Below are 27778 nucleotides of genomic sequence, written 5' to 3'. Positions count from 1 at the left end.
CAGCACAGAATAGGCCCTTTGGCTCTCGATGTTGCACTGACCTGCGAACTAATCTAAGACCATCACCTTACACTATCCCATCATCATCCATACGCTTATCCAAAAATCGTTTAAATGCCCCTAATGTTGCTGAGGTAACTACACTGGCAGGCAGGGCCTTCTACTCCCTTATCACTGAGTAAAAAGCCTGCCTCTGACATCTGTCTTAAATCCATCACCCCTCAATTGCAGCTATGGCCCCTCGTATAAGCAGATGTCATTATCCTAGGAAAAAAAAAAGACTTTCACTGTCCACCCTATCTAATCCTCTGATCATCTTGTATGTCTCTATTAAATCCCCTCTTAGCCTTCTTCTCTCCAATGAGAACAGACCCAAGTCCCTCAGCCTTTCCTCGTAAGACCTTCGTTCTAGACCAGGCAACATCGTGGTAAATCTCCTCTACACCTTTTCCAATGCTTCCACATCCTTCCTGTAATGTGGCAGCCAAAACTGCACACAATACTCCAAGCAAGGCCACAATAGCGTTTTGTACAGTTGTAGCATGACATCACAGCTCCAGAAGTCAATCCCACTACCAATGCAACCAAACCACCATATGCCTTCTTAACAGCACTATCAACCTGGGAGGGAACTTTCAGGGAACTATGTATATAGACACTAGGATCCCTCTGCACATCCACACTACCAAGAATCTTTCCATTGACCCAGTATTCTGCCTTCCTATTATTCTTCCCAAAGTGAATCACTTCACATTTATCTACACTGAACTCTATTTTGCCACCTTTCAGCCTAATTCTGCAGTTTATCCAAGTCTCCCTGTAACCTGCAACATTCATCCATACTGTCCACCACTCCACCGACTTTAGTATCATCTGCAAACTTACTAACCTATCCACCTATGCCTGCATCCAAGTCATTTATAAAAATGACAAACAGCAGTGGTCCCAAAACATATCCTTGTGGCATACCACTATTAATCAGACTCCAGGCTGAATATTTTTCATCAACCATCACTAGTTGCCTTCTTACAGAAAGCCAGTTTCTAATCCAAACCGCTAAATCATCCTCAATCCCATGCCTCTGCATTTTCTCCAAAAGCCTACCATGTGGAAGCTTAACAAAGGCTTTACTGAAGTCCATGTAAACCACGTCAACTGCCCTACCCTCATCCACATGGTCAGCTTCTCAAAAAAACTCAATGAGGTTTCTGAGACATGACCTGCTCTTGATTAATCCATGTTGACTATTTCCAATCAAATTGTTGCTTGCTACATGATTATAAATCCTACTTCTTATAATCCTTTCCAAAACTTTTCCTATAACAGATGTAAGGCTCACTGGTCTATAATCACCTGGGTCATCTCTACTGCCCTTCTTGAACAAGGGCACAACATTTGCAATCCTCCAGTCCTCAGGTATTAAGCCTGTAGACAATGACGACTCAAAGATCAAGGCCAAAGGCTCAGCCATCTCCTCCCTAGCTTCTCAGAGAATCCTTGGGAAAATCCCATTAGGCCCAGTGGTCTTATCTACTTTCATACCTTCTGGAATTGATTTACTAACCTCAATCCTTTCAAGTCTAATAGCCCATAACTCAGTCTTCTCCCCTACAATATTGTCCTTTTCCTGAGTGAAAACAGATGAGAAATATCCATATAGCACCTCTCTGATCTCCACAGGATCCACACACAACTTAGCACTTCTGTCTTTGACAGGCCCAATCCGTACCCTAGTCATCCTTTTATTCCTCACATATCTATAGAAAGCTCGACAGTTCTCCTATATTCTACCTGCTAAAGACTGTTCATGTCCCCTCCTTGCTCTTCTGAACTCGTTCTTTAAATCCTTTCTAGCTACTCTATAACTCTCCATTGCCTCATCTGAACCACCACGCCTCAACGTCACATAAGCCTCCCTCTTCCGCTTAACAAGAGAAAAAATTTATTTAGTAAACCACAGTTCCCTTACATTATCACTTCCTCTCTGCCTGATAGGGACATACCTATCAAAGACATGCAATATCTGTTCCTTCAACCAGCTCCACATTTCGATTATCCCCATCCCCTGCATTTTGCTGCCCCATTCTATGCCTCCTAAGTCTTGCCTAATCACATTATAATTGCCCTTCCCCCCCCATCTAGAACTCCTGCCCTGTGGCATATACCTATCCCTTTCCATCGCTAAACTAAACGTAACCGAATTATGGTCACTCCAACTCCTTAAATTCCATCTTTTCCCAGCTTTCATTTTCCATTCAAACTCAAAAACCTTTTTATCAAACAATATAATGTATTTTCATCTCCATTTTCCTGTGAAAGCCAAGAAACACTAGCACCGATTTTGTTCTGCTATTGATTAGGATTTCGGGACTTACAGTTCTAATGAGCTCAATCAGATATTAGCAATCAGATTTCCTGTTATCCTGACTTTCCAGGTAATTCAGCAAATTTTTATGTCTTTTCCTCAGTTCTTTGTCCTAATTCTTACACCTGTTCATTCAGAATTGCATTTTCTGACTGCTGCCAAGGAACAATACACAACAGCCACTTTTAATGATTCATTGCTGCCTTTACGCTAGAAGAGGCTTTAAGGGAAAAAAAACCCTCATTCCAACAATGAAATCAGTCAGTCTCAAAACTATATAAAATTTTGTTAGCAAAAATAAAAAAAATGCATGAATTGAAAAATGATTGTATCTTAAAAAACAATTCATTTATTATGAAGCACTTGGGGATTCTGAGAGGATTTAAAAAGCACGTAATACAACAAACCTCTTTCCTTCCAGCTTCAACTTAACCTCAATAGATTTACAGCTTACTGTTATGTTTATAAGAATTATGGAAGCTTCTTACCATAGGTTTGATCAAGCATCTGGAATTATCTTTGTGACTCCAAAGAGTTTTAAACTTCACACAGTGCAAAGATTTTTCCTTGAAATATGAAAGATCTGTGAACATTTATGCACCAATTGACCGAACAAATGTACCCTTGGTTAGAACTCTCACCTTCTCCTTCATGCAGTGCTTTCTGGTCTCCGACAGCCTCAGGCACCAATTTGGCATATGAATGCTTCTCACTACTGTCAAATTTCACCGTGTCAAAATATACCGAACCGTTGGAGACATATCTGTGGGAGCATACACCATACAAATTATTAGGCACGAGAAAGGTAATGTTACTTTTCCCCAGGAGGTGATGCCCCCAAGACTGTATAATAACTCCTCAGTACAACCTACTCAAGCATAGTTCTCATCAGAGGTCCTACACCGCATCTTTCCATTCCAAATGTTTTACCCTACACATGTGTATTGTCCTCCTAAGGTCTTTGTTTGGATAAATATCCCTCTTTCCCTTGTGCAATCTTTGTATTGGACAACTCATTATCCTTATGATTTGAATGCTCTGATTCTTCCACCATCAAGATTCCAATCAACACACGTTACAAATCAATTATTTCACCCACAGATATAGAATCTCATCAGTATGTGTGGCCAAGCAAACTCAGATCTTCAACAGCCAGGCCAATTTTCACTATTATCCCAGCTTATCTGCTCCTTCAATTTTTTCTCCTTCCCCAACTTTGAGAAAAAAATCCTTCACTATATCCAGCTCCCTTACCAGTTCTAACCTCTCTGCAGCCAACAAAAATAATTTTGTAGATAATTTTGTACTGTGACTCATCTTTTTCTTGTTTTCTTGATAAGCATCTCCCCTGCTTGCACCATCTTTTTCCATAAGCTCTCCTCCACTGTCAACTTACATGCACTGTTGCATCCAATAATGTCCTCATTCTCCGATACAATGTTACAATGATTGCAGCATGTCTGGTGGAAACTGATAACTTTTAATGCCAGATACTGCATATAGTGAAAACAAAAGGTTGGTACACCAAGATCCCACTTCTACTTCTCAGTGGTGATACATTAGTCGATGTTTGACAGATTACTGGGCTACTATAGCACATAGCCATCTCTGCTGCCATCCTGACTTTGGATGTCATTGTTCACTCTGCGTTTGGCAACAAACTGAGCTTCCCTGCATGCTTTTACCCAGCATTTATCATTGGGTGCCTCCTACTTCAACAAAAGTTGAAGCATCGGCCATTGCACACAGCTCACTGGGTCCAGAACTATGTTACAGAAGTTAGCAAACAATTGTGATCTGGAAAAGAAAGACAAAGTTTGTATAATGCCTATGCAAATATTATTCCCAGCTTTCACAGCCTTTTTAACTTTCTGACAAGCTTAACATTACACTGAATATCTTATTATGTATATCCATTAATCTTCTGTAGCTCACCTCCAAAGTGTTCACCCAAGTTCTTTGCAGCCAAACCGGTGTGTAACCCCATGTTCTGGTAAACTGACACCTGCTGTACCTTCATTTTCTGTTCTGGTTGCAAGCCACGTATATCCGGGATCTCACCAAGAATGGATCTTGCTTCTAGTCTATCCACTAAATTTCATGTAGCATCAAAACTTAAGCTGGTGAATGCAGCAATGGATGTTCCACTGATAGTGAGCACCATCTTGTTCATGGCACGATGGACATGTAGCCATTCCTAATCCCTACCAGTTAGATTCTTCTGCCTCCCATTTGGCATCACCTTGCTCTGTATCATGTGCGGAATTGTATCAACTACTGCATTGCCATTTGGGTATTACAGCTGCCATAATAGGAGCAGGATGGGGAATCAGTGGTTAGCACTGCTGTCTCACAGCACCAAGGATCCAGGTTTGATTCCAGCCTCCGGTGTCTGTCTATGTAGAGTTTGCACATTCTCCCTGTGTCTGTGTGGGTTTCCCCTGGGTTTTCCCCTTGTCCAAGGTCAGGTAAGTTGGCGATGCTAAATTGCCCATAGTGTCCAGGATGTTCAGGTTAGGTGGATTAGCCATGAGAAATGCAGGGTTGCAGGGATAGGGTAGGTGGGCGGGGGATGTCTGAGTGGGACACTCTTCAGAAGGTTGGTGTAGACATGATAGACCAAATGGCCTGCTTCAACAGTGTAGGGATTCTATGGTTTTAAGTGAATAGTTGGTAACATATGCAGCGTGCCAGATGAGAGAGTGAGACTTGCTGCAATATTAAATACGCGCGCGTGTGTAGTAAATATCCTCAATCTCTGCTTTTCTCTGATGGTAATTTCTGTTGAACCACACATACCCTTGAATTTTCTTAAAGCATGTTGCCTGAAATTGAATACAATACTCTCTGTTCCTGCACATCCTTTAGAATTAAACTGTTTAGTTTATGAAACCTCCCCTCATATTTCCTATTGAAATGTTTGCGTTAAATTTTCTCCACCATATGCCCATCTACAACACCTGCCTATATCCTCCTGATGTCAGTTAGTATTCCTCTCATTGTCTACTACACTTACATTTGTATCATTTGCATATTTCAAAATTACAGCCTATTCCCTCGATTCTGAGTCATTGAAACAGGATGAAAAGAATTTCTCCAAATTCACTACCTCGGCCTGACTCCAAATGGAAAAGCACCTTGGGCTTTTTGTTACGCAATGTAATCATAAATACATTTGAAAAGATCTATTTTAACAATATTATATCTTCTTCTTCACTGTTTATCCAATCTGCTTTTGTAAACAGTTTTGTTTGCCTATGTAATAGTTCAAGTTCAATTCACTGTTTTACAGAAAGCTGCAAATATTGACTGAATAAAGGTTGTCATCAAACTGTACCTACAATCACTTTTATTATTAGGTTTTATACATCATATACACATACATATAGAAGGTACTGTGTTAGCTGTCAGTGACAAATACGTACCCATAACCATTATCAACCACCTGCTTAACAAACTGCACAATCTCAGGAACATATTCACTCACTCGAGTTAAAACATCTGCAGGCAAAACCTATAGACAAACAAAAAAACTTAGAAAGTACTGTACTGCATGATGCATGAGGAGTAGAGTATCTGTAACTTGAGCTTCAGAATAGAGTGAAAGGAAAAACATTGTACCATGGGCATGAGGAGCAGGGTATTCCAGAACAGACACTGTACAGCACTTACACTTTGAAGTGGTCATAGGGGTCCAAAAGGGATAGAAGAAGAAAACATTACCAACGTGAATTACCAAAGTGAAGATAAAATAGAATAAACCAATCTGTTATACATAAATCAAATCTGAATATTTTAAAACACAGTGTAAAAATATAATTCCATAAATCCCAAAGTACCCCAATCACTGTACATGTACAGACAAAACTGACTACTCTATCACCTTACAGAGTTGGACTGCGGCTTCTATCCCAGTCTTGAGAATTAGATTACCTCTTCCTAGAGCCATCATACAACAGAGCTTAATCTTTCTCAGCTTCAAATCACCCTTCAGCATTTAACTAACACTCCTGGTGCTGAACTCTTATTAAACTCCTTATACCAAGGTAATCTATTTTTACTAATTCTAAACTATTTCCTCACTTTTTCAGGAGCAACGACTTCCACATCCAGCTCTAAGCAAGAACCTTGCAGAACTGCCCAGACTGAAACACAAAAAAACCCTTTCTTCCAAGTTATGGTTGACTGACCTAATCCAAAGAAGAATTAAAAAGAACAATTCCTGACCTAAATTGAAGCCTCACACATGACTGTTTATTCACCGGTGAAATCTTCCCAATATAAACAAATGAATTATTAATCTCTGGGAAATACTTCTTTCACACTGCTTTAAAATAAATCACCATGGCTACACAAATACTTGCAGGTTAATCATTAGACACACAGAAACCCATATGCCACTCGTTCATATTCAAAAATCCAAACTCAAAAACGTGATATTAAAATATACATAAACCACAGACCTTACATTAAACCTTAAATAAAATAAAACATCCCAAAACACTTCACAGCAACATTATAAAACAAATATAGCAAACAGGATGAAATTAGATCTGATAACCAACCACATGGTCAAAGAGATTGGTTGTAACATGTGTCTTCAATGGGGAAAGTGGGGTAGGGTCAGAAAAGGGTGTGGGAATGGCATTTCAATCCATGGGATTAGACAATTGAGTGGTTTGACATCTGACAGTAACATATCAACAATGAATGATTTGAGACTTGTCCATTGTGATAAAGTATTGATTGATTTTTAAACCGGCTTTCGATTAAAGAACAATATATCCTAATGTCCGAAGTAATTTGTAACAATTTACCACTACTAAAATAATTATAATTACTTACATTAAGTGCATCCATGTCTTTGTGATATTCTCCCTCCCAGTACTTGGGAAGAGTAGAAAAGATGGAATTGTCAGTCACCTGACTACCAAATTGAACATCCAGCCAATCAGACAACATATCCTTTGAATCATCCAACAGCAACTGAATAAGAATACAGTAAAAGAATACGATCAGACAATCATGATAGTTAATCAAAACTGCATGATTATGCATAACATACAAATCAATACAGACTGCACTGTTATGGTAGAAGGCAAAAGTCATATTGTACTTTCGGTATAGTTCTGGTTATCTTCAAGTTTGGAAACAACACAAAACCGAGTGGCAAAAAGCTATGTCCTTATAATAGCTGGGTTGTGCAGTGTACAGGAGACAATCATGAATTTAGATACATGCTCCAGTGAGCATTGTAGGTATCCTCAAGGCTGAATGACTCATTCTGCTGAACTGTTGTTTCAGAACGCAGATAGTTTGCTCCACAACACTCTGGTGAAAGTGTAGCCCTTTTTGTATGCAAACTGCAGTTGAATTGTGGAGGAGTGTCATGTAGTATATGTAAAGACGACACACTGATCACTAAGCAACTTCCTATTGCAGTGATTTAAATATAGTATGATTAAATGACTGGTCTGGGACAAAAGAATCAAGGTTGCTGTCAAGGAATTGAGCAAAACGATGCTTTGCAGATGTCTGGGTCCCACCTATATATGAAACAAGTGGTGTCTGATGTTGTTTCAGTATCTCTCTTTGTTAACATGTGACGTATGCAAAGCCATGTTGTCTCTCCCCCTTCCCTTGAGAACCTCTGCCACCTGATACATAGTGAACTGCAAAATATTGCAATGTCACTGGTTCCTGGTCAAAAGCATGCTGAGGCATAGAATTGAGGACCAAGGTAATCTTCACAATTACTGGTAACAAGCTCCTTAACCTTTTGTGGCTGCAGGTCGGGTTGAAGAATACATAGCTCACGGTACACGTCCGGAGAGGGAGGAGAGGGAGGAGAGGGAGGAGAGGGAGGAGAGGGAGGAGAGGGAGGAGAGGGAGGAGAGGGAGGAGAGGGAGGAGAGGGAGGAGAGGGAGGAGAGGGAGAGAAAACAGGAATTGTCAGAAAAGCTCATCAGGTCTGGCAGCATGTGTGAAGAGATATCAGCGTTAACGGTTCAGGTCCAATGACCATTCTTTAGAACTGATGGTAACTAGGAAAAAGTCACCTTTTATGCAGAAGATAGGGTCGGGATAGATATGGAGTAAATGACTGGTGGAGATAATGCTCAAAGAGAGTGAACGTTGGATAGACAAAGGAATAAATAACGGAGAAAGTGAGGACTGTGGATGCTGGAGAACAGAGTCGAAGAGATTGGTGCTGGGAAAGCACAGCCGGTCAGGCAGCATCCGAGGAGCAGAAGAATGTCAGCCAAGAAGAATGAATAGCTACTAATGGGGACTAATAGTGGCTGACAACAGGTAGTGTGTAATCACAAACCACTTGATGACAATACTTGGTGTGTGGGGGCAGTGATGAGGACATGGGAGGAGGTGCCTCATGCCTTAAAATTGTTGAACTTGATACTGAAATGGGGGAGTTTGGAAGTGAAGGAGACGAGGACCAGGGTGTCCCGGAGGGAACGGTCCCTACAGAAGGCTGACAAAGAAGGGAAAGGCAATACGTATCTGACGGTGGCATCTCACGGAGAATGACTGAAATGGCAGCTAATGTTTCTCTAGATGTGGATGCTGTACACATGGCAGGTGAGGTTGAGGGGTGCCTGTCACTATTGTAGGAGGGAAGTTGAGGGTGTTGAGGGCTGAAGTGCAAGAGATGGGTCACACTCAACTGAAAGCCTGTCAACTATGGTGCTGGGAATCCTTGTTTGAGGATGAAGGTGGACATTTCAGAGGTCCCATTGTTGAAGTTGGAATAATCGGAACAGATGCAATGGAGACATAGGAGGGAGAATGGAATCTAGGTAAATGGAATCTCTTTAGTGTGAACATTGTTAGTAAGTTTGCAGATGAGACCAAAATTGGAGGCTTAGTGGACAGCAAAGAAGGTTACCTCAGAGTACAATGGGATCTTGATCAGATGGGTCAATGGGCCAAGATGTGTGAGATGGAGTTTAATTTAGATAAATGTGAGGTGCTGCAAAAAGACCTTGGAGTGCAGGTTTATAGTTCCATGAAAACAGAGTCGCAAGTAGATAGGACAGTGAAGACGACATTTGGTATGCTTTCCTTTATTGGTCACTATATTGAGAATAGGAGTGACAAAGTCATGTTGCAGTTGTACAGTACATTGGTTAGGCCACTTTTGGAATATTGTGTGCAATTCGGGTTTCCCTCCTATAGGAAAGATGTTGTGAAACTTGAAAGGGTTCAAAAAAGATTTACAAGGATGTTGCCCGGGTTAGATGGTTTGAGCTGTAGGAAGAGGCTGAATAGGCAGGCAATATTTTCCCTGGAGCATTGCAGGGGACTTTACAGAGGTTTATAAAATTATGACGGGATGTGGATTGTGTAAATAGACAAGGTCTTTTCCCTGGGTTGGGGGGAGTCTAGAACTAGAGGGCATAGGTTTAGGGTCAAAGGGGAAATATTTAAGAGAGACCTAAGGGGCAACATTTTCACGCCAAGGCTGGTGCACGTATGGAATGAGCTGCCAGAAGTGGTGAGGAGACTGGTACATTTACAACATGTAAAAGACATCTGGATGGGTATATGAATAAGAAGGGTTTAGAGGGATATGGGCCAAGTGCTGGCAAATGGGACTCGATTAATATAGGATATCTGGTTGGCATGATTGAGTTGGACTGAAGGGTCTGTTTCCATGCTATAGATCTCTATGAGCTTCTGTCTCGTCAAGGTAATGGTGGGAATCAGTCAGTTCATATTGGTTATTGGTGGCCAGCTTCTCCCTGGAAATGGAAACAGATGTCGAGGAAGAGAAGGGAGGAGTCAAAGAAGGACTAGGTGAAGGTGGGAGTGGGGTGGAAATTGGAAGCAAAATTGATAAACCTTTGCAATTCTGGACAAGACAGGGAAGCAGCACTGATGGTATCATTGATATGCCAGTGTCAGAGTTCTGGGTGGGGGCCAGAAAAAGACTGGAACAAAGAATATTCCAAATACCCCACAAAGACACAAGCATAATTGGGATCCATGCAGGTCCCCCTGGCCACCCATTTGACCTGAAGAAAGAGAGAGGAGTTAGAAGAGAAGTTGTTCAGGGCGAGGACAAACTCGGCCACGTGGATAAGGTTGGTGTAGAAGGGGACGGTTCAGGCCTTTTTATCAGGAGCGAGTGGAGAGCCCTGATACCATCTGGACGTGTCAAGAGACTATGTCCATCATAAAGGGAAGGCGGTTGGAATCCGCAAACTGGAAACTCTGAAACAGATGCAAAGTATCAAAGGAATCAGTGATGTAAATGGGAAGGGGTTGGACAAGGGAAGAATAAAAATCGAGTCAAGGTAGGGAGAGATGAGTTCTATGGGGCAGGAGCAGGCAGAAACAGAGTGCACAGGCAGTCCTATTTATAGATTTTGGGAAGGAGATAGAATCAGGGTGTACAGGATTGGGAGACTATAAGCTTGGAAGCAGTTGGGTGGGTAGGGGGAAACCAGACTAAATGAGGTTAGTGACCACAATGGACATAATGACCTGATGTTCCAAGGCAGCGTCATTGTCCAGAGGGAGATAGGAGGTGGTATCTGAGAGCTGGTGCTCAGCCTCTGCAATGTTGAGTTCAGTCCACCAGATAGCAACAGTACCACCCTGGTCAATAGGCTTAATTACAAAGTCAAAGTTGGATCTGAGAGCACGGAGTGCAGGAGGCTTATGGGGAGATAAGTTGGAATGGGTGAGGAGGGGGCGGGGGCAGAGAAATTAAGCAACAGAGAAGATATGCTTTCTATCAGCATGCTGTAGATGTTTTGTTCTCTGTGTCACTCTAGGCACTTATAGATGCAGCAACCTGTGTTTTAACTAGAACCTGAGGAACTAGCCCTCTTGATATGTAAATTACATACCTCACATGAAAAGTTTGGTATATTATCACTATATTAGAGTAGTCACTTCAGGGTGTGAGGGCTCTCTGCTAGTAACTTCTATTTAAGTCAATAAGTGACATATGCTGGAAATAAAGTGAAACAGTGATGTTATACCCCCTGCATTATTTTGCTATTACTTACTGTGTATATTTACATTGATTATATGGACCTCTTGATCAACCAGAATATTAGGACAACTGGCACATTCCTGGTCCTGTAGGCATTGGTTTAGAAAAGAAATTGCTGTTGCTATGCAAAATGTCCTTAACTCAAACAATTATTGGTGCCTTTCAGTCTACCTAGCAGCTATTTCTGATTTTTCAATCATTCCTTTCCTATTCTCAACATATTAGTAAACTGTGAACCTTGACCTTAACAGAGTTGTCTAAATGTAGAAACATATGTGAATCAAGTTTATGAATAATAAAGGGCCTAAGTGGTGTTGAGGCTCTGAAGTCATTAAATCTGCCTCATCCACTAGCTTAATTTAACAATTCACTATTCTACTCTGTCTCAACTTTCAAATAATGTCAAATAATCATCTCCTTGGTTGTGCCATACCTTAGCCCGTTTGGTAATCTCCCCGTTGGAAAGTGCTTGTTGCATCGCCTCTTCCAGGGATTTCAGGGATGACTCAACTGCTTGATTGACTTTCTGCAGCATCTGCTTCTTGTCTGGGTCAGTAGTTTCAGCAAATTTCACAGAGAAAGACTAGAATATGGGAAGCAAGGATATAAGTAGCAATTCAAAGCAGAATATGATTTTAATTATCATGTCATTAACAATAGATAAAGTACAACAAAAATCAGATTTTTGGTGTCTGTCTCTAATCCCATTCCACAGAAGTAAAAAAAACACAAATCAGGTGACAGGTGACAGCTCTGGGAGTTATAGATTATTTATTTGTTATAGTATTAGTATTGTTAAAATGGGATTTGGACATGGCAAATAAAGCACAATCTGGATTAGTGGTGCTGGAAGAGCACAGCAGTTCAGGCAGCATCCGAGGAGCAGTAAAATCAATGTCTTATTTTCCTAGTCACTCTTCTTCTACCCCAACTTGATCCAAACGACCTGGTATATCCTGTCTAAACTTTCCAATTCCCATCAAAGAACTAAGCCACCATCAAAATTGGATTGAACCTGTATCTGCCACAGCCACTTCATAAATTGATGAATTTCTGCAACTGGAATCAGAGTTCCAGACTTAAACAATTTAGTGTTCACAAGTTGTCACGAGAGGTAAGCCAATATGTTAAAATGAAGGTTAAAAGGAATATCTGAATGATGGAACTGAGCTACATAATATGGCAACATCTCATGCAGGTAAAATTAAACACAGTTCAAGCTTACAAGTGCTTGATTATTTGTCTTAACTGGGAGTTCTGCTGAGATTGTGCACAATCTTGTGCTGAAACAAGGTCAGAAATATCTAATAAAGACAGTGTGTAACAAAGTCAAATAGACAGCATTTAATCCTGCGTAACCAAATCTCACGTAGGATACCTGAAGGGTTGACATTAATCTCAGCCTCCTTGGCTAGCAAATAATGAAAATAAAACTAGTTCCTGAAGACTATCCAATGACCAGAGTCAGGAACTGTGTACTTTTGTACCTTGAAGAGCAGGATTGGAATCAACTGTTCCGCCAAAGTGGAATATTTTGATGGCGATCACTGTTTAAATTTACATGAGTATAAAGCAGTACAAAAATAAGGTGGACTAAGTGCAACAGAGTGTAAGCAACATCATGAAACAGGGAATCAGCACATTGAGAGGAGGTGGAAAGAAAAAAAGAGATCTGAGAGAGAGCGTTGTTGAATCATCAGTGTGGTTCACCATCTTGACACGAGGTGATAAAGAGAGCACAAAAATCTTTCTTTCTTTCTCATTTGGTGAAGAAGTTAGACAAAACAAATCAGTTAATTCTGCCTTGCAACCAACACCAAAGAGAGTAAAGAGTTAAATACAATTTTGTTTGATATTCCTTTGATCTGATAGCGTGCTCTCACTAAGATTCACAGTCAACATCAACAGGGATATAACAAAAAGGAAAAATCTGGGGAAGAACATGGTTTCGTAGTATCATAAATATTGTAAAAAGGTTAAATTATGGTGTGATGTACCTCAGTAACCAGGTTTAAAAAAAAAGTATGGGGCAATCATTTTTCGGTATAGAATGTAGAAGCAACTTCAACATGATGATACCTTCAGAGCCTCACTGATGTCCTGTAGAAGTTGTATAGGAGACAAATTTTTCTCTTTGTACTGTTCAAATAGGTGATTCTGTCGAGCTCGCTTAATAATCTGTGCGAAGAAAAAAACTGTTTCTACATCAGTAAAGCAGCATAATGGAGAGAAAGTGAGTACAAACCACATACAAGTTCAGGAGAGAATATATCACCACACCACTGACCAGGAGAGACAGATATAAATCCAGCACAATATTACTCCAATGTACTATGGAAGCAGTAACCAACCAACACAAAGTATAATTTGCAATCACACTTATAGTACAGTTGAAACTCTAATATTTTTGGGAATATGAAGCTTTAAAGTAATTTCCTGAAAGACATTAGAAAATCTTCCATTTCAACCTGCACATGGAAGGATATGCAGAGACTGGCAATTAACTACATCTAACATCTGTATAGATACTTAAGAGGAGACAGAAAAAAATACATGCTAAAATTCATGAATGAATATTTTACACTGACTGTAAAAGTATCAAGTTCTCACAGTGACATTAATTATCTTAATTACATAGATAGCCACTAGGGATTCAAATCAGAAGACAGAAAGTACACATTCAGACAAGGCAAGCTGTTTGTTTCTTTATATTTCATTAGTGGATGTGAGTAATTTGTTTCCCATCTCCTATTACCGCTGTGAAGGTGATGATGGGCTATCTTCTTAAATACAGCAATCCATATGGTGTAGGCACACGTGCGCACACGCACACACAGACACAATTGTTGGAAGTTCCAGGCCTTTGAACAGACATTTTGACTTGAATCTTACAGAATCTACAAGAAAAATCAACTAATCCCCATGCAGGATATTCTACTTAATTCAACTGTAATAAACTTACAAGTGAAGGAATGAAGATACAATTCCAAGTCAAGATAGTGTACGCTTAAAAGGGAACTGTCAGATATAGATCTTCAAAAAGACAGTGAGGAGTTGAAGACCGCCCATTAGTTAATAGGTGAAATAGCACAACAGCAGTCATGCCTCCATACCTTCATGGGAACACTAGGAAAACCAGAACTGCTACATTCCAAAAATCCATAAATTCTGCACGGAGCCCAAAGAGAAGTTTCAAACAACCTTTTTCCTACTTGAAGTACCCTCCTTCAGACAGTATAATGATACATCTCAAACAGTTCTCTTGCATGAGGAATCCTCTTAACAGTGCTTTGTCTTTAGATTTGGTGCACAGCTTAAATAGAGTCAATCATTACAGGTCTATTGAATCATGCCAAAGAATTGCCCAAGACACTGCATGTAAGCAATTTTATTCAACTAATTCATGCCAGTGTATGTGCTCGTATCATGCTAAATGAAGATGTTCATATTCTTAACTTTTAAGATATGAAATTTATGCAATGTATACTTTTAGGTTTTGGAATGTACTTCTAGATATTTCATGAATAAAGAATATTTTTGTCAAAAATTTCTGCGAAATGCCTTTTTACCCCTTTCTCTTGAGTTGTATATCTCAACAGAAAGTATTTTATAAATACTAAGTTTATTACACTTGTATTATTCTACATGGGGATTAGTTAAGTTTTCATACAAATTCTCCAAGATTCAAATCAAAATATCTTGCAATGTACTATTTATCTTTTTACAATTTATTGAATGAAGGTTATTATAGATTCATAGAAATGTACAGCATGGAAACAGACCCTTCAGTCCAACTCATCCATGCTCACCAAATATTCTACATTAATCGAGTCCCATTTGCCAGCACCTAGCCTCTATCACTCTAAACCCTTCCTATTCATATACCTACCCAGGTGTTTTAAATATTGTAATTATACCAGCCTCCAGCACCTCCTCTGGCAGCTCATTCCATACATGCACCAGCCTCTGTGAAAAAAGTGCCCCCTTTTATCTTCAACCTATGCTTTCTAATTTTGGATTCCCCTACCCTGGGGAAAAGATCTTTACTACCCTTTCCATGCCGCTCATGATTTTATAAATCTCTATAAGGTCACTCCTCATTCTCCAACACTCCAAGGAAAATAACCACAGCCTTTCCCTATAACTCAAACCCTCCAATTCTAGCAACATCCTTGGAAATCTTTTCTGAAGTAATGGGGCGGCACGATGGCGCAATGGTTAGCACTGCTGCCTCACTGCACCAGGGACCCAGGTTCAATTTCCACAATGGGTGACTGTCTGTTTGGACATTCCCCCTATGTCTGCGTGGGTTTTTATCCGGGTGCTCCGGTTTCCTTCCACAATCCAAAATGTGCAGGTCAGGTGAATTGGCCATGCTAAATTACCCATAGTGTTAGATGCCTTAGTCAGGGATAAATATAGGGTAGGGGACTGGGAATGGGGGAGTTACTCTTCGGGAGGTCGGTGTGGACTTGTTGGGCTGAAGGGCCTGTTTCCATACTGTAGGGAATCTAATCTAATCTGAACCATTTCAAGTTTCACAACATCATTCCAGTAGCAGGGAAACCAGGATCACAGTATTCCAAAAGTGGCCGAACCAATGTCCTGTACAGCTGCAAAGATTACCTGCCAACCCCTTTCCTCATTGCACTGACCAAAAGGCAAGCGTATCAAACGCCTTCTTTACTACTTTGTCTATTTGTGACTCCACTCTCAAGGAACTATGAATTTGCAGAATCCGAGGTCTCTTTGTTCAGCAACACTCCCCAGGACCTTACCATTAAGTCTATAAGTCCTGCCTTGCTTTGCCTTTCCAAAATGCAGCAACTCACATTTATCTAAATTAAACTCCATCTGCCACTCCTCTGCCTATCAGCCCATCTGATCAAGGACCCATTGTGCTGTGAGGTAATCATTTTCACAGTCCACTATACCAACAATTTTGGTGTCATTTACAACCTAGAAAAAAAAGAATCCTGCCTGAACAACCTGTCAATCTATGTTCCATACCTTATTTTGTAAAAGCAATTAATTTAATTTTACAGTTTTTTTAAAATCTATTCACTTCATCCTTAGCATTTGCTATTATTTAAAGCTAGCAATATATAACAAGTATGCAGTATATAGCATCTGAAAGAAAATATCGATAATTTAGTGGAACGAGTGAGCTATTCTGTGAGTACGGCACTGCTGGGGCATATTGAACTATCGTGTCATTGTGGATAGAAAACATGATTGTTGGCAAATTGAGAGTCAGTCAGAATAAAGTGACAGAAAATGTTTCTTTGATAAAGTCCAATTAGGATTCAAGTTAATGTTAAACAGCAGATACTAACAGAAGTGTTAATTTAGTCTTACCTTGTCATCTACATCTGTGATGTTCATACAGTAGAATACATCATAATTGAAGTAATTCATCAGAATCCGTCGCAGAATGTCAAAGGAGATGTAAGACCTGCAAATGTCAGCAAGAAATAGCTTAGCCTATTTAGATCTGAGACGACAAGTCATAGGCTTTGTTGGTGTCAGACAAAGCATCACCTGTGAAGTTACAACCACCAGGGCAACATCACAGGATTGGAGGATTACCAACGATGGGCACTTTTAAAAATAAAAGACCCCTTAATTATTGCAGGCATTGCAAACAAACTTCATCCTTTTCTTGAAAAGTCCAGCAGGTCAGGCAGCATCCGAGGAGCAGGAGAGTCAACATTTCAAGCATTAGTCCTTCATCCTCATTCCTGATGAAGGGCTTATGACCAAAATGTCAATTCTCCTGCTCCTCGGATCTGCCTGACCTGTTGTGTTTTTCCAGCAGCACAACAGATTTCCACCATCTGCAGTCCTCACTTTCTCCTCCTTCATCCTTTCCTTACATAAATATCCACATGCACTCCACTCTTCAGCAAAAGCCAGTGGAGATCAGTTAGGAACCCTGGCTGATGGCATCAAAAGCAACTATAAAATAAATCCATCACAATCTCAGATCAAATAATTCAGCTACTGAGCAGACAGTGAATCAGGGGTTTCATTATTCTGTATGTTTCAATGTCCAAAAGGTCATATATTTACCAAAACACCTCAAAATAAATGGCACTGACAGATGTCCATGACTTGACACAGGCTATTAACATAGCATGCCATGTCGGGTCACATCTGGTTGGTTAAATTTGCCCTGGACCATGCCAGGATAACAATGGTAGTTATGCCAAAAATCATAGCAATATAGTGGATGGATCAAGAGTAACAAGATGACATCTGTGTCTCTCTGTGCACGTTTCTATTTACTACCACAGAATGTTTAAACCTGTGCACTGTTCAGTATAACAGTGAACAATGATGCAGGACCCTTTTCAAACAAAACACAATGGATAGTCTCCAATAGCAGGCATTACAACCAAACTTTATCTTACCTCTGTAAATGCCCACTCTAATTGCATTCCAAGAGGAGTCACAGATGAGCAATCAGGAGCTGGAATTCTGTCGTCATCTATCACCCCAGCTCATACAAACAGTAATAGTGGATTGACAGTAGAAGAGCTTATGCAAGAATGAAAGAATTAGCTGAAGAAGCAGTAAAATGATTTCACATGACAGATTACCTGGCGTGTCCCATGTGTGAAGCATCATAAACAGTGGGCCCACAGCAGTACCATAACACACGTTTCCCATTCTGGGGACGAAATATCTCCTGTCAGAGGGAAATACATGTTGAGATTTAGAAATACAAATATCGTTGTCAACAATTTTTGGACCAGCATGTTAACACAGAATTAAACTAAATTTTAATTTTGGCTGAGTTACTTCGACTAGGACAACACACCCATCCTAGGACAAGCCAAACAGAGACACGCACGAGAATTCCTAGAAGCATGGCATTCCAACCAGAACTCTATCAACAAACACATTGTCTTGGGCCCCGTTTACCACCCCCTGAGAAAAAGAACAGGAAATGACATCACCAACCCAAAGAAACGCAAACATATAAATAGAAAGCAGGAATCAGCAGCAGTGCTTCGGCCAGAGGTTCACTGAAGACGTTACTTAGTATGGTGACGAAACGTCTGTAAAAGAACCTTCTAGCTCAGCAAGCAAAACTACATACAGAACCTCAACCTGATCTACAAACATTCTCAAAATTCACTAACTTATTTTGTTCATTGGGTGCAGCCCTTACTCACAAACATCTTTCTTCTCCACCCTCCCCGCTACCTGGAGTTTTGCACCATGCCCAGATGTCGGGGAGCTGGTGTGCAAACTCAGCAAAAAATGATGATAGATTATGGGAATCAAATCTTAAAACTTTAAAAGATATTAATTGGCATGTGAGAGAAGCAGCTTTATGGGGGAGGGGGTGCGCAAGTCCCAGGGCCAAGTTCTCGGTCCCAATCCTCTCCTCAATAAAAAGGATCTCAACTCTGTTCAAACCTTTTTGCCTTTCCAAGCAATGAATGTGTCTTTTACATTGATATGAACTGAACAGCAATGAGCATATGATATGCTTCATGACAGCTCATAAGTACTGCTTCATCTAGTTACAATTTCCAATTTTAATATGATATGGAGGTGCTGGTGTTGGACTGGGGTGAACAAGGTCAGAAGTCACATGACACCAGGTTATAGTCACATTTATTTAAAATCACATTTAACATCCTTCCTCAGGTGACGGAGAAGCACAGCTCCGAAAACTTGATTTCAAATAAACCTGTTGAACTATAACCTGGTGTCACATAATCTGAACCAGTTTTAATATGGGTACAGTTAGAAGCACAAAATGATAACAGAACTCAATATGCAGAGAAGTTAATTGGGATCCAACATAACTGATAATCCAAATTGGACCATCATTGTACAATATTCTTGTGAAAAACAAAATCGCATTTACAAGTTCTCCAAGCAATATTGATATGCATATTTTCTGCTATTGCTGGTAGCCTGCTTGACTGTGAACAATTTAGCCCCAGACCCGACCATCCTCCACCCCACTCATCTCCTCTAAGATTAAGTCCCTGCACCCAGCCTCCAGGCCCTGTGAAGCTATCACCAGACTTCTGCTCTATCCCTTATCCAGTGTTAGCACAAATTGGAGATGGCACAAAGGAAATAGCCAACCACAGGCAAATGCTTTGGGCTGGGCAGGAGTACAGCAATTACTGGGTGTGTGTGGCCTCTGCTACACACAGTCACAGCAGTCAGATTGGTGGCCGATTCAACAGCAAAGAGTGGAGTTGTCGCATCCCTCAGCCAGATACAGTGTCAGAAAAAAATTTAAAGGGTGGATTTTCTGAGATGAAAATGTCAGCGGAAATTTCTCATCCCTGCCTTCTACATTGTATCCATTCTATCATTCTTTCTCTTGTCAGACTGTAATAAAACACTTCATCAGGAAAAAAAAATGATTCTGCATTGTAATTCAGTCCTCTCCATTATTAGCACTGACCTTCCTGCGTGTCAAACTGTTATACAGTCGTAGCTCAGGCTGTTTCACTTCTGGTGGTGGGGCCCATGGTGGTTGGGTTCTCTTCGCTTCGGCTAGAAGAAATCAAAACAGTTAAAGAAAGGTCCCATGTGGCACCTATTTGTTTTCCAATCATCTTTATTAGCTGCATTGGGATAGATCAGAGTCTAACTTTCAAAACTGCTTGTCAAAAACAAAGTAAGCCCTGTCTTTCCAAACAATTTCTCATCATGTTTACTAAGGTGTGATGGTTACCATATATAAGGTAACATGTTATGAACACACATTACAGTCATCTAATCATCACACCCTTTCATGCAAAGTTATCTGGCTATCAATTGCTGTTTACATTTCATGCAATAATGTGGATACAGCACAAAGTAAAGAAAGCCTCCACAGTGACAGATGGATAAAACATTACTTTTCTAGCACTGACCTACAGTCACAAATGATAACAGATTTATCTGATGTTCACAAAGAGCTTTCCCAAACTAATGGCAGCGCAGCAATGAACAGCATTCCTGGCTCTGATAGAGGTATCTCCGAATGGCAAAATGGCCCTTTGCATGCACAGAAGCAGACTGTGACTTCAGATTGTTGCAACAAGCCAGAGCAAGTGTCTGTGCATGCACCACTGATGTCACTGCATTCCATGTGCAGCAATGTCAGCACCTGCCCCACAAGGAACTCACTGTGGCTGCTGCAGGAAGTGGGGTTGGTTAGGGAAGAAACTGGGAGTGAGGATCCTGGAGAGGCTGGGGACGAGGCAGAGATTCCAGATCTCATCAGCTGGCCATGAGTCACTGGGGTGGAGGGCTCTTGGATTGCCCAACAGTTTTGGGAGCACAAACAGTGCAGTTTTCAATAGGTTAGTCCAATCAGTTAAATCTTTGTCCAGTTGGAGGAAGTGGCTGGACTGTACAGCTCTGGAAACATGTGTCATTGCAAACCCTGGAAGATAGCTTTCAACAGAAAACTTAGATGAGATCCCAGGGAGGTGCCATTTCATTGCTTTGCAGTAAACTGGTGTTCCCGCACATCAACTAAAAAAATGCATGTGCACTGCACCACCTAGTGGTGGCATTCACGGTAAATGATTGATGAAAAATATTTAACAGGTCTCTGTCAAGGGCTCTTGTGACACAGTGGAAATGTTCTTAATTCTGAGCCAGGTGGCCTCAGAGGTGATGAATAGATTAATTTAAAATATCTAAAAGGCGAATACAGGACTCTTGTGGTACAGTGGTAACACCCTGACCTCTGAGCCAGAGGCCCAAGTTCAAGTCCCACCTGTCCAAAAGGTGTTTGAACAGATTGATTAAAATAAAATGAATCAGATTAGTATGTCTCATTTGTAAATTTCAGAGAACAACAAATTAGAGTGTTGTGACACAGCGGCAGTACCCCTAACGCAGAGTCAGGAGGCTTGGGTTCAAGTCCCACCTGCTCAAGAGAGAACATATCTGGACAGCATTCAGCACAACTAACTGGTCTACCCAAGTGCTAATTCTCAAATGTGGTGAATAGCTCCTCTGTTGCTCTATATTAGCTGTAGTAAATATTGAAATTAGGCCATTCAGCTCTTCAAGTTTGCTTCGCCGTTCAACACACCGCACTGAGAAACCATGTGCCCTGGTCCCAGGCACACATAGAAGGGAAAGCAACATCTCAGCACTACCCTATCAAACCTCTTAAGAATCTTATATGTTTCAATAAGGTCTCCTCTCGTTCTTTTAAACTCCAATGACTGCACAACCAATCTGCTCAGCCTCACTCCAAAAGAAAATTCCTCCACTCACAGGAACAACCTCGTGTACCTCCAATGTCAGAAAATATATTTTAAGATAAAAGGGACTAAAACTGTTCACACTATTCTAGCTATGTTCAACTGATACCTCATCATTCTGGCAACTTTTAAAAATACTCCATTCCCTGAGAAACAAAGGCCAACATTCCATTGGCCTTCCCTATTTCCCGCTGAACTTGGATGCTAGTTTTTTTGAGATTCATGCCAAATCCCTCATTGCTGCAACTTTCTAAAGTCTTTCTCTATTTTAATAATATTCAGCTCCTCTGTGTTTTTCTCTGCTAAAGTACATAAACTCACATTTACCCACCTTACATTCCATCTGCAAAGGTTTTTGCCCAATCAACCTGTCCCTATCCCCCACATCTGTCATCCTCACCACTTGCCGTCTCACCTATTACAGTGGCACCCATAAACTGGACGATAATATATTCACTTACCTCATCTAAGCCATTAATAAATACCATAAATAATTACAGCTCTAGAACTGTTCCCTGCAGCATTCTCCACCACCCAGGCCATGCAATTTATCCCTACTCTTTGACTTCTACGAGTTAACCAATTCTGTATTTGTACTAAATACACTACCCAACATCATGGGTTCTTATCTTATTTAGTAACCTTACTTGTGGTACTTTGCAAAATGCCTTTTGGATGTCCAATGACATCTATTGGCTCCATTTTACCTGTCCTGCTTGGTACCTCCTCAAAAGAACTGCACTAAATTTGTTTGGCATGCATTCCCATTCATTAAGCCATGCTACTCAGCTTGATTATATTATGCACTTTTAAATTCTTTGCTTTTACATCATTTATAATAGAATCAACATCCTCTACGTTACAGACATTAACCTATCTGGCCCATAGTTAGCTTTGTCTTCTTTTACTCCCCTCTCTTTTTGAATAATATTACATTGGCAGTTTTCCAAACCTCTTAGTCTTTTACACAAACTAAAAACGTTTAATGATTATAACCATTGCATCCACCATCTCTATAGTTACTTCCTTTTAGTATCCTCTGATGCAATTCATCAGATCCTGAGAACTTACCAGCCTTTAGCACCATCAGTTCCCTTTGGTAAAAGTTTATTTCCTCTTTCCCTTGCTTACTTAGTATTTTTGGAATTTCATTACTCAGTGGGTGTATCCTTTTTGTGAGCTATGAACTATTTTCTTAAATTTTTGCTACTGCTCTTCAGTTTTTTTTCCTGCTAAATTTCTTCCCCACTCCATCATTTTTTTGTAATTACCATCATTTAAGTTCAGCACGGTTGTTTTTCTCCCGAACTGAATGTTAAATTTCATCACGTTATGGCCAGTTTCCTTGGGGATATTTAGTTGGACATTATTTAGTAAAACAACCTCATTACACAGTACTAGATCCAAAGTAACCTGTCCAAAACATATCATTCTATGAAATACTGCTGATTTCATTTTCTCAATTTATATCAAATTACAGTCACCCATCATTAAGGTATTGACCTTTTTATATGGTCTCATTATCTCCTGACTTATTGTCTGTGCTATAGAACAGCCATTATTGGGGGCCTACAGAATACTCCCACTAGTATCTTTTTCCCCTTGTTAGTTCTTGCCTACAGTCATATGAATTTTACAGCTTCCAATTCAAGACTTATTCTATCATGTACTACCCTACGACCCTTTCCTTCTTTGAAAGGTTACATAACATTGAATATTTAGTTAAAGCTTTGATCTTCTTATAACCATGTCTCTTTAATGATTAAAAAAAATCTCACAAATGCTGCTGTATTTGTAGCCTTTGTTAACTTATTTTGTTCTGACTCCTGTGGACATTTAATTAAACACCATTAATTTCACCTTATTATTTCCTCCTGTGAACTTATTTGTTGCTGTTTATCCATGTTTGTCATTTCCTGCTCCAGCATATCACTATCCAAATGAGTGCCCTGCAATGCTGCCATATCCTTTTGCTTTGTATGCCCATTGTTTCCCCCCTCCCAAACCCTTCCCTCTGTCAAATTAGTTTAAAGACCTACCTACAACTCTAGGTATTCAGTTCATCTGGACACTAGTCCTGGTATTGTACAAGTAAAGATCAAAATTCTGCTGTGCTGACACATCCAGTCAGGAATGAAAATGCCAAATAATAACTAATGAGAGGAGGAGGAAACTCAAACAGTATTCTTAAAGATGGTGAAGCCCAGTATGTGACAGCAAAAAATGAGAGAGTAAAGTATTTGCAACCATCCTCATACAGGAATTAGGGAGTTCTTGTGTATAAATTAGAAAACGCTAGCTAGGTTCAGTAAGTAATAGGTGAGGCAAATGGCATGTCGGCCTTTACTTCAAAAGGAAATGGAGTGTAAAAATAGTGAAGTCTCGTTAAAACTATACAAGGCACTAGTAAGTAAGAGCACAACAGGAGTACTGTGAACAATTTTGGGCCCTGATTTAATGAAAGCTATACTGGCACTGGAGGTAGGCAAGAGAAGGTTATCTAGGCTAATCTAGTTCTCACGAGGTGAGGTTGAGTAGGCCCAATCTTGTTGGAGTTTAGAAGAATGAAGCGATCTTATTGAAACGTACAAGATTCTTAGGAGACTTGACAGGGTAGGTGAGGAAAAATTATTCTCCCTTGAAGAAGAATCTGGGCATTATCTCAGAATAAGCTGTTGTTCATTTAAGACAGTGATAAGAAGAAATTTCTTCTGTCAGAGAACTGTAGATCTGTGGGATTATTAACCACACAAAGTTGTTGAGGTTGCGTCATTAAGTGTATTCAAGGCTGAGGTAGATTTTTAAATCAGTAAAGAAATCAATGGTTATGGGGAAAAGGCAAGAAAGTGGATGTTGAAGATTATCAGATCAACCATGATCAAACTAGATGGCAGAGTTAATTCAATGTGCTGAAAGGGCTACTTCTATTCTGATGTTATATGGTCATATGATCTTCATCCAGAAGTGCTGGATAGCCGATTTTGGCCCTCTCCAGTGATCTCCACTATCTTCAGGTCACTCAAATAAAAAATGCGATTACTTGAAATGGCTGACCTTATTCAAACCAATAAAGATTACTCGCTTGACACTAGCACTTAAGGCTTGTGTTCCTGAACTAACCATGCCTCAAAGCTTTTCCAGTACAGACAACTAAAGTAATATTGGCATCTCCTCAACAAATGTAAAATTCTTACAGATTTATCCTGTCCTGAAAATCAGGGCAAATCCAAACTGGCCAAGGTACTGCCAATCAACTCATTTGCAGCAAAATAATGGATGATGTCATTGACAGTGTTATCAAGTGATATCTACTCAACAGCAGCCTGCTCAATGTTCACTTTAGGTTCTTTTTGGACCACTCAGTTCCAAACCTCATTTCAGCACAGACTGGGCAGTTTAATTTCAGTGGCAGGTTAAATTTTACTGCCCTGGACTCCATGTTACGATTAACCGAGTATCACATCAGTAAGTCCAAGTAAAACTGAAGTCAATGGAAATGGAGAGGAAATTCTTCACTGGTTCAAGTTAGACCAAGGCAAATAAAGATGGCTGTAGTTATTAGAGACCAATTATCTCAGTGTTACAGCATCACTGAAATTGCTAGAAGTAGGAGCCTAGTCCTAAATGTCTTCAGTTGATACATCAATGAACTTCTCTTGTTCATAAGGTCAGAAACAGAAATATTGATGATTGAAGTGTTCTATTTTCAATTCCTCAGATGATGAAGAATTCTGTGCATCATGCAAAAACAAACTGGATAAAATCCAGTTGACTGATATGTACCAAGTAACTTGTGCAGCACCTAAATGGTGACCATCCATAACAATACAATCTAACCACGTCTCCTTTAATATTCAATTCTCACCATCAACATCCTGGAAGGGTGCTACCATTAGCCTATTTCAATTTCTGGTCCATCACATAAATACCATGGCTGGAAGAGCATGTGAAAGGCTAGGTGTGAAACTGGTAGCTCTCTTCTTAACATCCACTTTTTATCAACCACAAGAAACCATATTTCCCTATATTGTTGCAGCTCAACTTCTCACAAAGAATTTACATCATTCAGGAGAAAGCAGACTGCTTGATCTGACACCCACAAACAACTCAAGATATTAATTCTTTTCATCCTTATTCGAGTAGGTGAATATACTACATAACAAGATGCATCATAGCAACTAATCAAAATTTTTTCAGTATGTAAAGTGCAGCAGGCATAAGGCTCCAAGGTCCCCCTCCAAGTTAAACACCATTCTGATTTTGACATAAGTCTAGAGTTTTTGCTCCATTGTTGGGTCAAAAGCCTGTAAGCCCCTACAGAAATGTGGGAGTTCTTTTTCACCACATGGACTGTATGCTACAGTTCAAGTAGGCAGCTCACCACCATCACCTTTTCAAGAGAAGGAAGGGCAATAAATATTGATTTTGCCAGCAGTGTCCATCACTAGAGAAATTTTTTAAAATAAAGTCTTAAAATGGAATATTTTAGAAAATCATGGCAACAATTCAGCATGCACATACTGTCTGTGGTTGCCCAGATGCTCCTTGTGAACACCCATCCAGATGCTCACTACTCACATGTGTGGAGTTCACAGGTCTTGGCATCATCTTGGGTGCAATCCCAAATTGCTGCAATGTGCCTGTACCACCGAATCACATGGAAGTATTGATCAAGAGGTGGTTTTGGAAGTGACCGGAATACTTCCACGTCAGCTTGTGAGAACGTGAAGCCACCGATATAACTCCGTTCAGCAAGGTGATCGTTCAAAGCCTTCATTCTATTCTCAGTGGATAAACCAAGGAACTTGCTGTACTGGAAAGCTGCAAAACAGAACATGGAGACATACATAACTTCAGAACCAAAGGTTCTGTCTGTTAAAAAAATATATGTTTCATGTTTCCAGCCTCCAGTTCGCAACCTCTTTCCCTGGGTCAGCACCAACAGCTCCAGCAGAAGGTTGGTCCTATATCCCATCCTGACGGCACATTCCGAATCATTTCAGGAGTGCCCAACATTTAGAACTATAGCTTGTGCTGCAAAAGATCAAGATTTACAAAGAAATGTCATAGTTGTTTTTGGAGAATAAGTAATTTTCGGATGTTCCAGTCAAAAAGAAAGTGGCATCACTGGGCCTGTAATGTACAACAAGTTTGACTCACTAACAACCTTATAGTACATATAGTGGTCCTTGTGAATTATAATTACAATTTTGTCTAGACCAGGTTTTCTGTTTCCCTTCTCTTGCATTTCTTCCCCAGCATTCCCAAGGCAAGTGTATTGGAAACAAAACTGGTTTTTGTAATCTGAATGATGTCAGACACACCCAACGACTTCCTCATTAGGTCCACACTCCCCACCAACCCCTGCTCCACACCTGGCACCTTTCCCTGCGGCCACAGTAGGTGCAACACTGCCGCCACACCTCCTCTCTTACCCCGTCCAACACTCTAAAGAATCATTCAAAGTCCAGTACAGAGTCACTTGCATTTCCTCTAACCTGATCTACTGCATCCATTGCTTCCAAGGTGGTCTTCTCTACATCAGAGAGACCAAGCACAAATTCGGGGAATAGTTCAAGGAACATCTTTGGTCCGCACGCTCCGATCAACCCCACCTCCTCATTGCCAGCCATTTCAACTCCCCCTTTCACTCCCCGATGACATATTCATCTTGGGCCTCCTCCACCCTCAAAATAAGGCCACACATAAATCTGAGGAAGAACACTTCATCCTCCACCTCAGGAGCTTACAACCTATTGGCCTCAACAAAGAATTCATCAGCTTTCAAATCTCCCCAGCCCCCACCTCATCTCAGGTCCAGTCCTCCTGACCTGACCTAACCTGCCCATCTTCCTTCCCACCTATCCGCTCCACTCTTCCTACTGACCAATCCATTCACCTCCTACCTGCATCCACCTATCGTCATCCCACCTACCTTTCCCCCAGCCCCACACCCCTGTTTATTTCTCAGCCTCCATCCCCTTCCTCAGTCTTAAAGAAGAGTCCTGCCCAAAACATTGATTCTCCTGCTCTTCTGATGCTATTTGACCTGCTGTGTTCTTTCTAGCACCAGATTTTATCAACTCTGACTTTCCAGCAACTGCAGACCTCACTATCTCCCAGACACACCAATTGTCAATGCCCCAT

General features: G+C 40.5%; 1 protein-coding gene across 8 annotated transcripts in view; it reads right to left on the bottom strand.

The window, feature by feature from the left end:
- cars1 (cysteinyl-tRNA synthetase 1) overlaps positions 1–27778 on the bottom strand; it is an 83230-nt gene that overhangs the window by 51655 nt on the left and 3797 nt on the right. For 5 of the 8 annotated variants that reach the window (XM_072592056.1, XM_072592054.1, XM_072592060.1 and 2 more), the window contains exons 2-9: positions 19828–19919; positions 17990–18078; positions 16746–16842; positions 13467–13565; positions 11821–11970; positions 7211–7351; positions 5791–5879; positions 3007–3128 (exon numbers count right to left, since the gene is read on the bottom strand). In XM_072592056.1, coding sequence (XP_072448157.1) covers positions 3007–3128; positions 5791–5879; positions 7211–7351; positions 11821–11970; positions 13467–13565; positions 16746–16842; positions 17990–18078; positions 19828–19919 — 879 coding nt within the window. Of the gene's footprint in view, positions 1–3006; positions 3129–5790; positions 5880–7210; positions 7352–11820; positions 11971–13466; positions 13566–16745; positions 16843–17989; positions 18079–19827; positions 19920–26209; positions 26453–27778 lie in introns of all 8 variants that reach the window. The other 3 variants (XM_072592053.1, XM_072592052.1, XM_072592059.1) reach the window with 1 other exon arrangement.

This window comes from Chiloscyllium punctatum, chromosome 22 (assembly GCF_047496795.1).
Source record: "Chiloscyllium punctatum isolate Juve2018m chromosome 22, sChiPun1.3, whole genome shotgun sequence".
In the NCBI taxonomy this organism is placed as follows: Eukaryota; Metazoa; Chordata; class Chondrichthyes; order Orectolobiformes; family Hemiscylliidae; genus Chiloscyllium; species Chiloscyllium punctatum.
The sequence above is the reverse complement of the archived record's forward strand: the minus strand, read 5'-3'. Positions and strand labels throughout refer to the sequence as shown.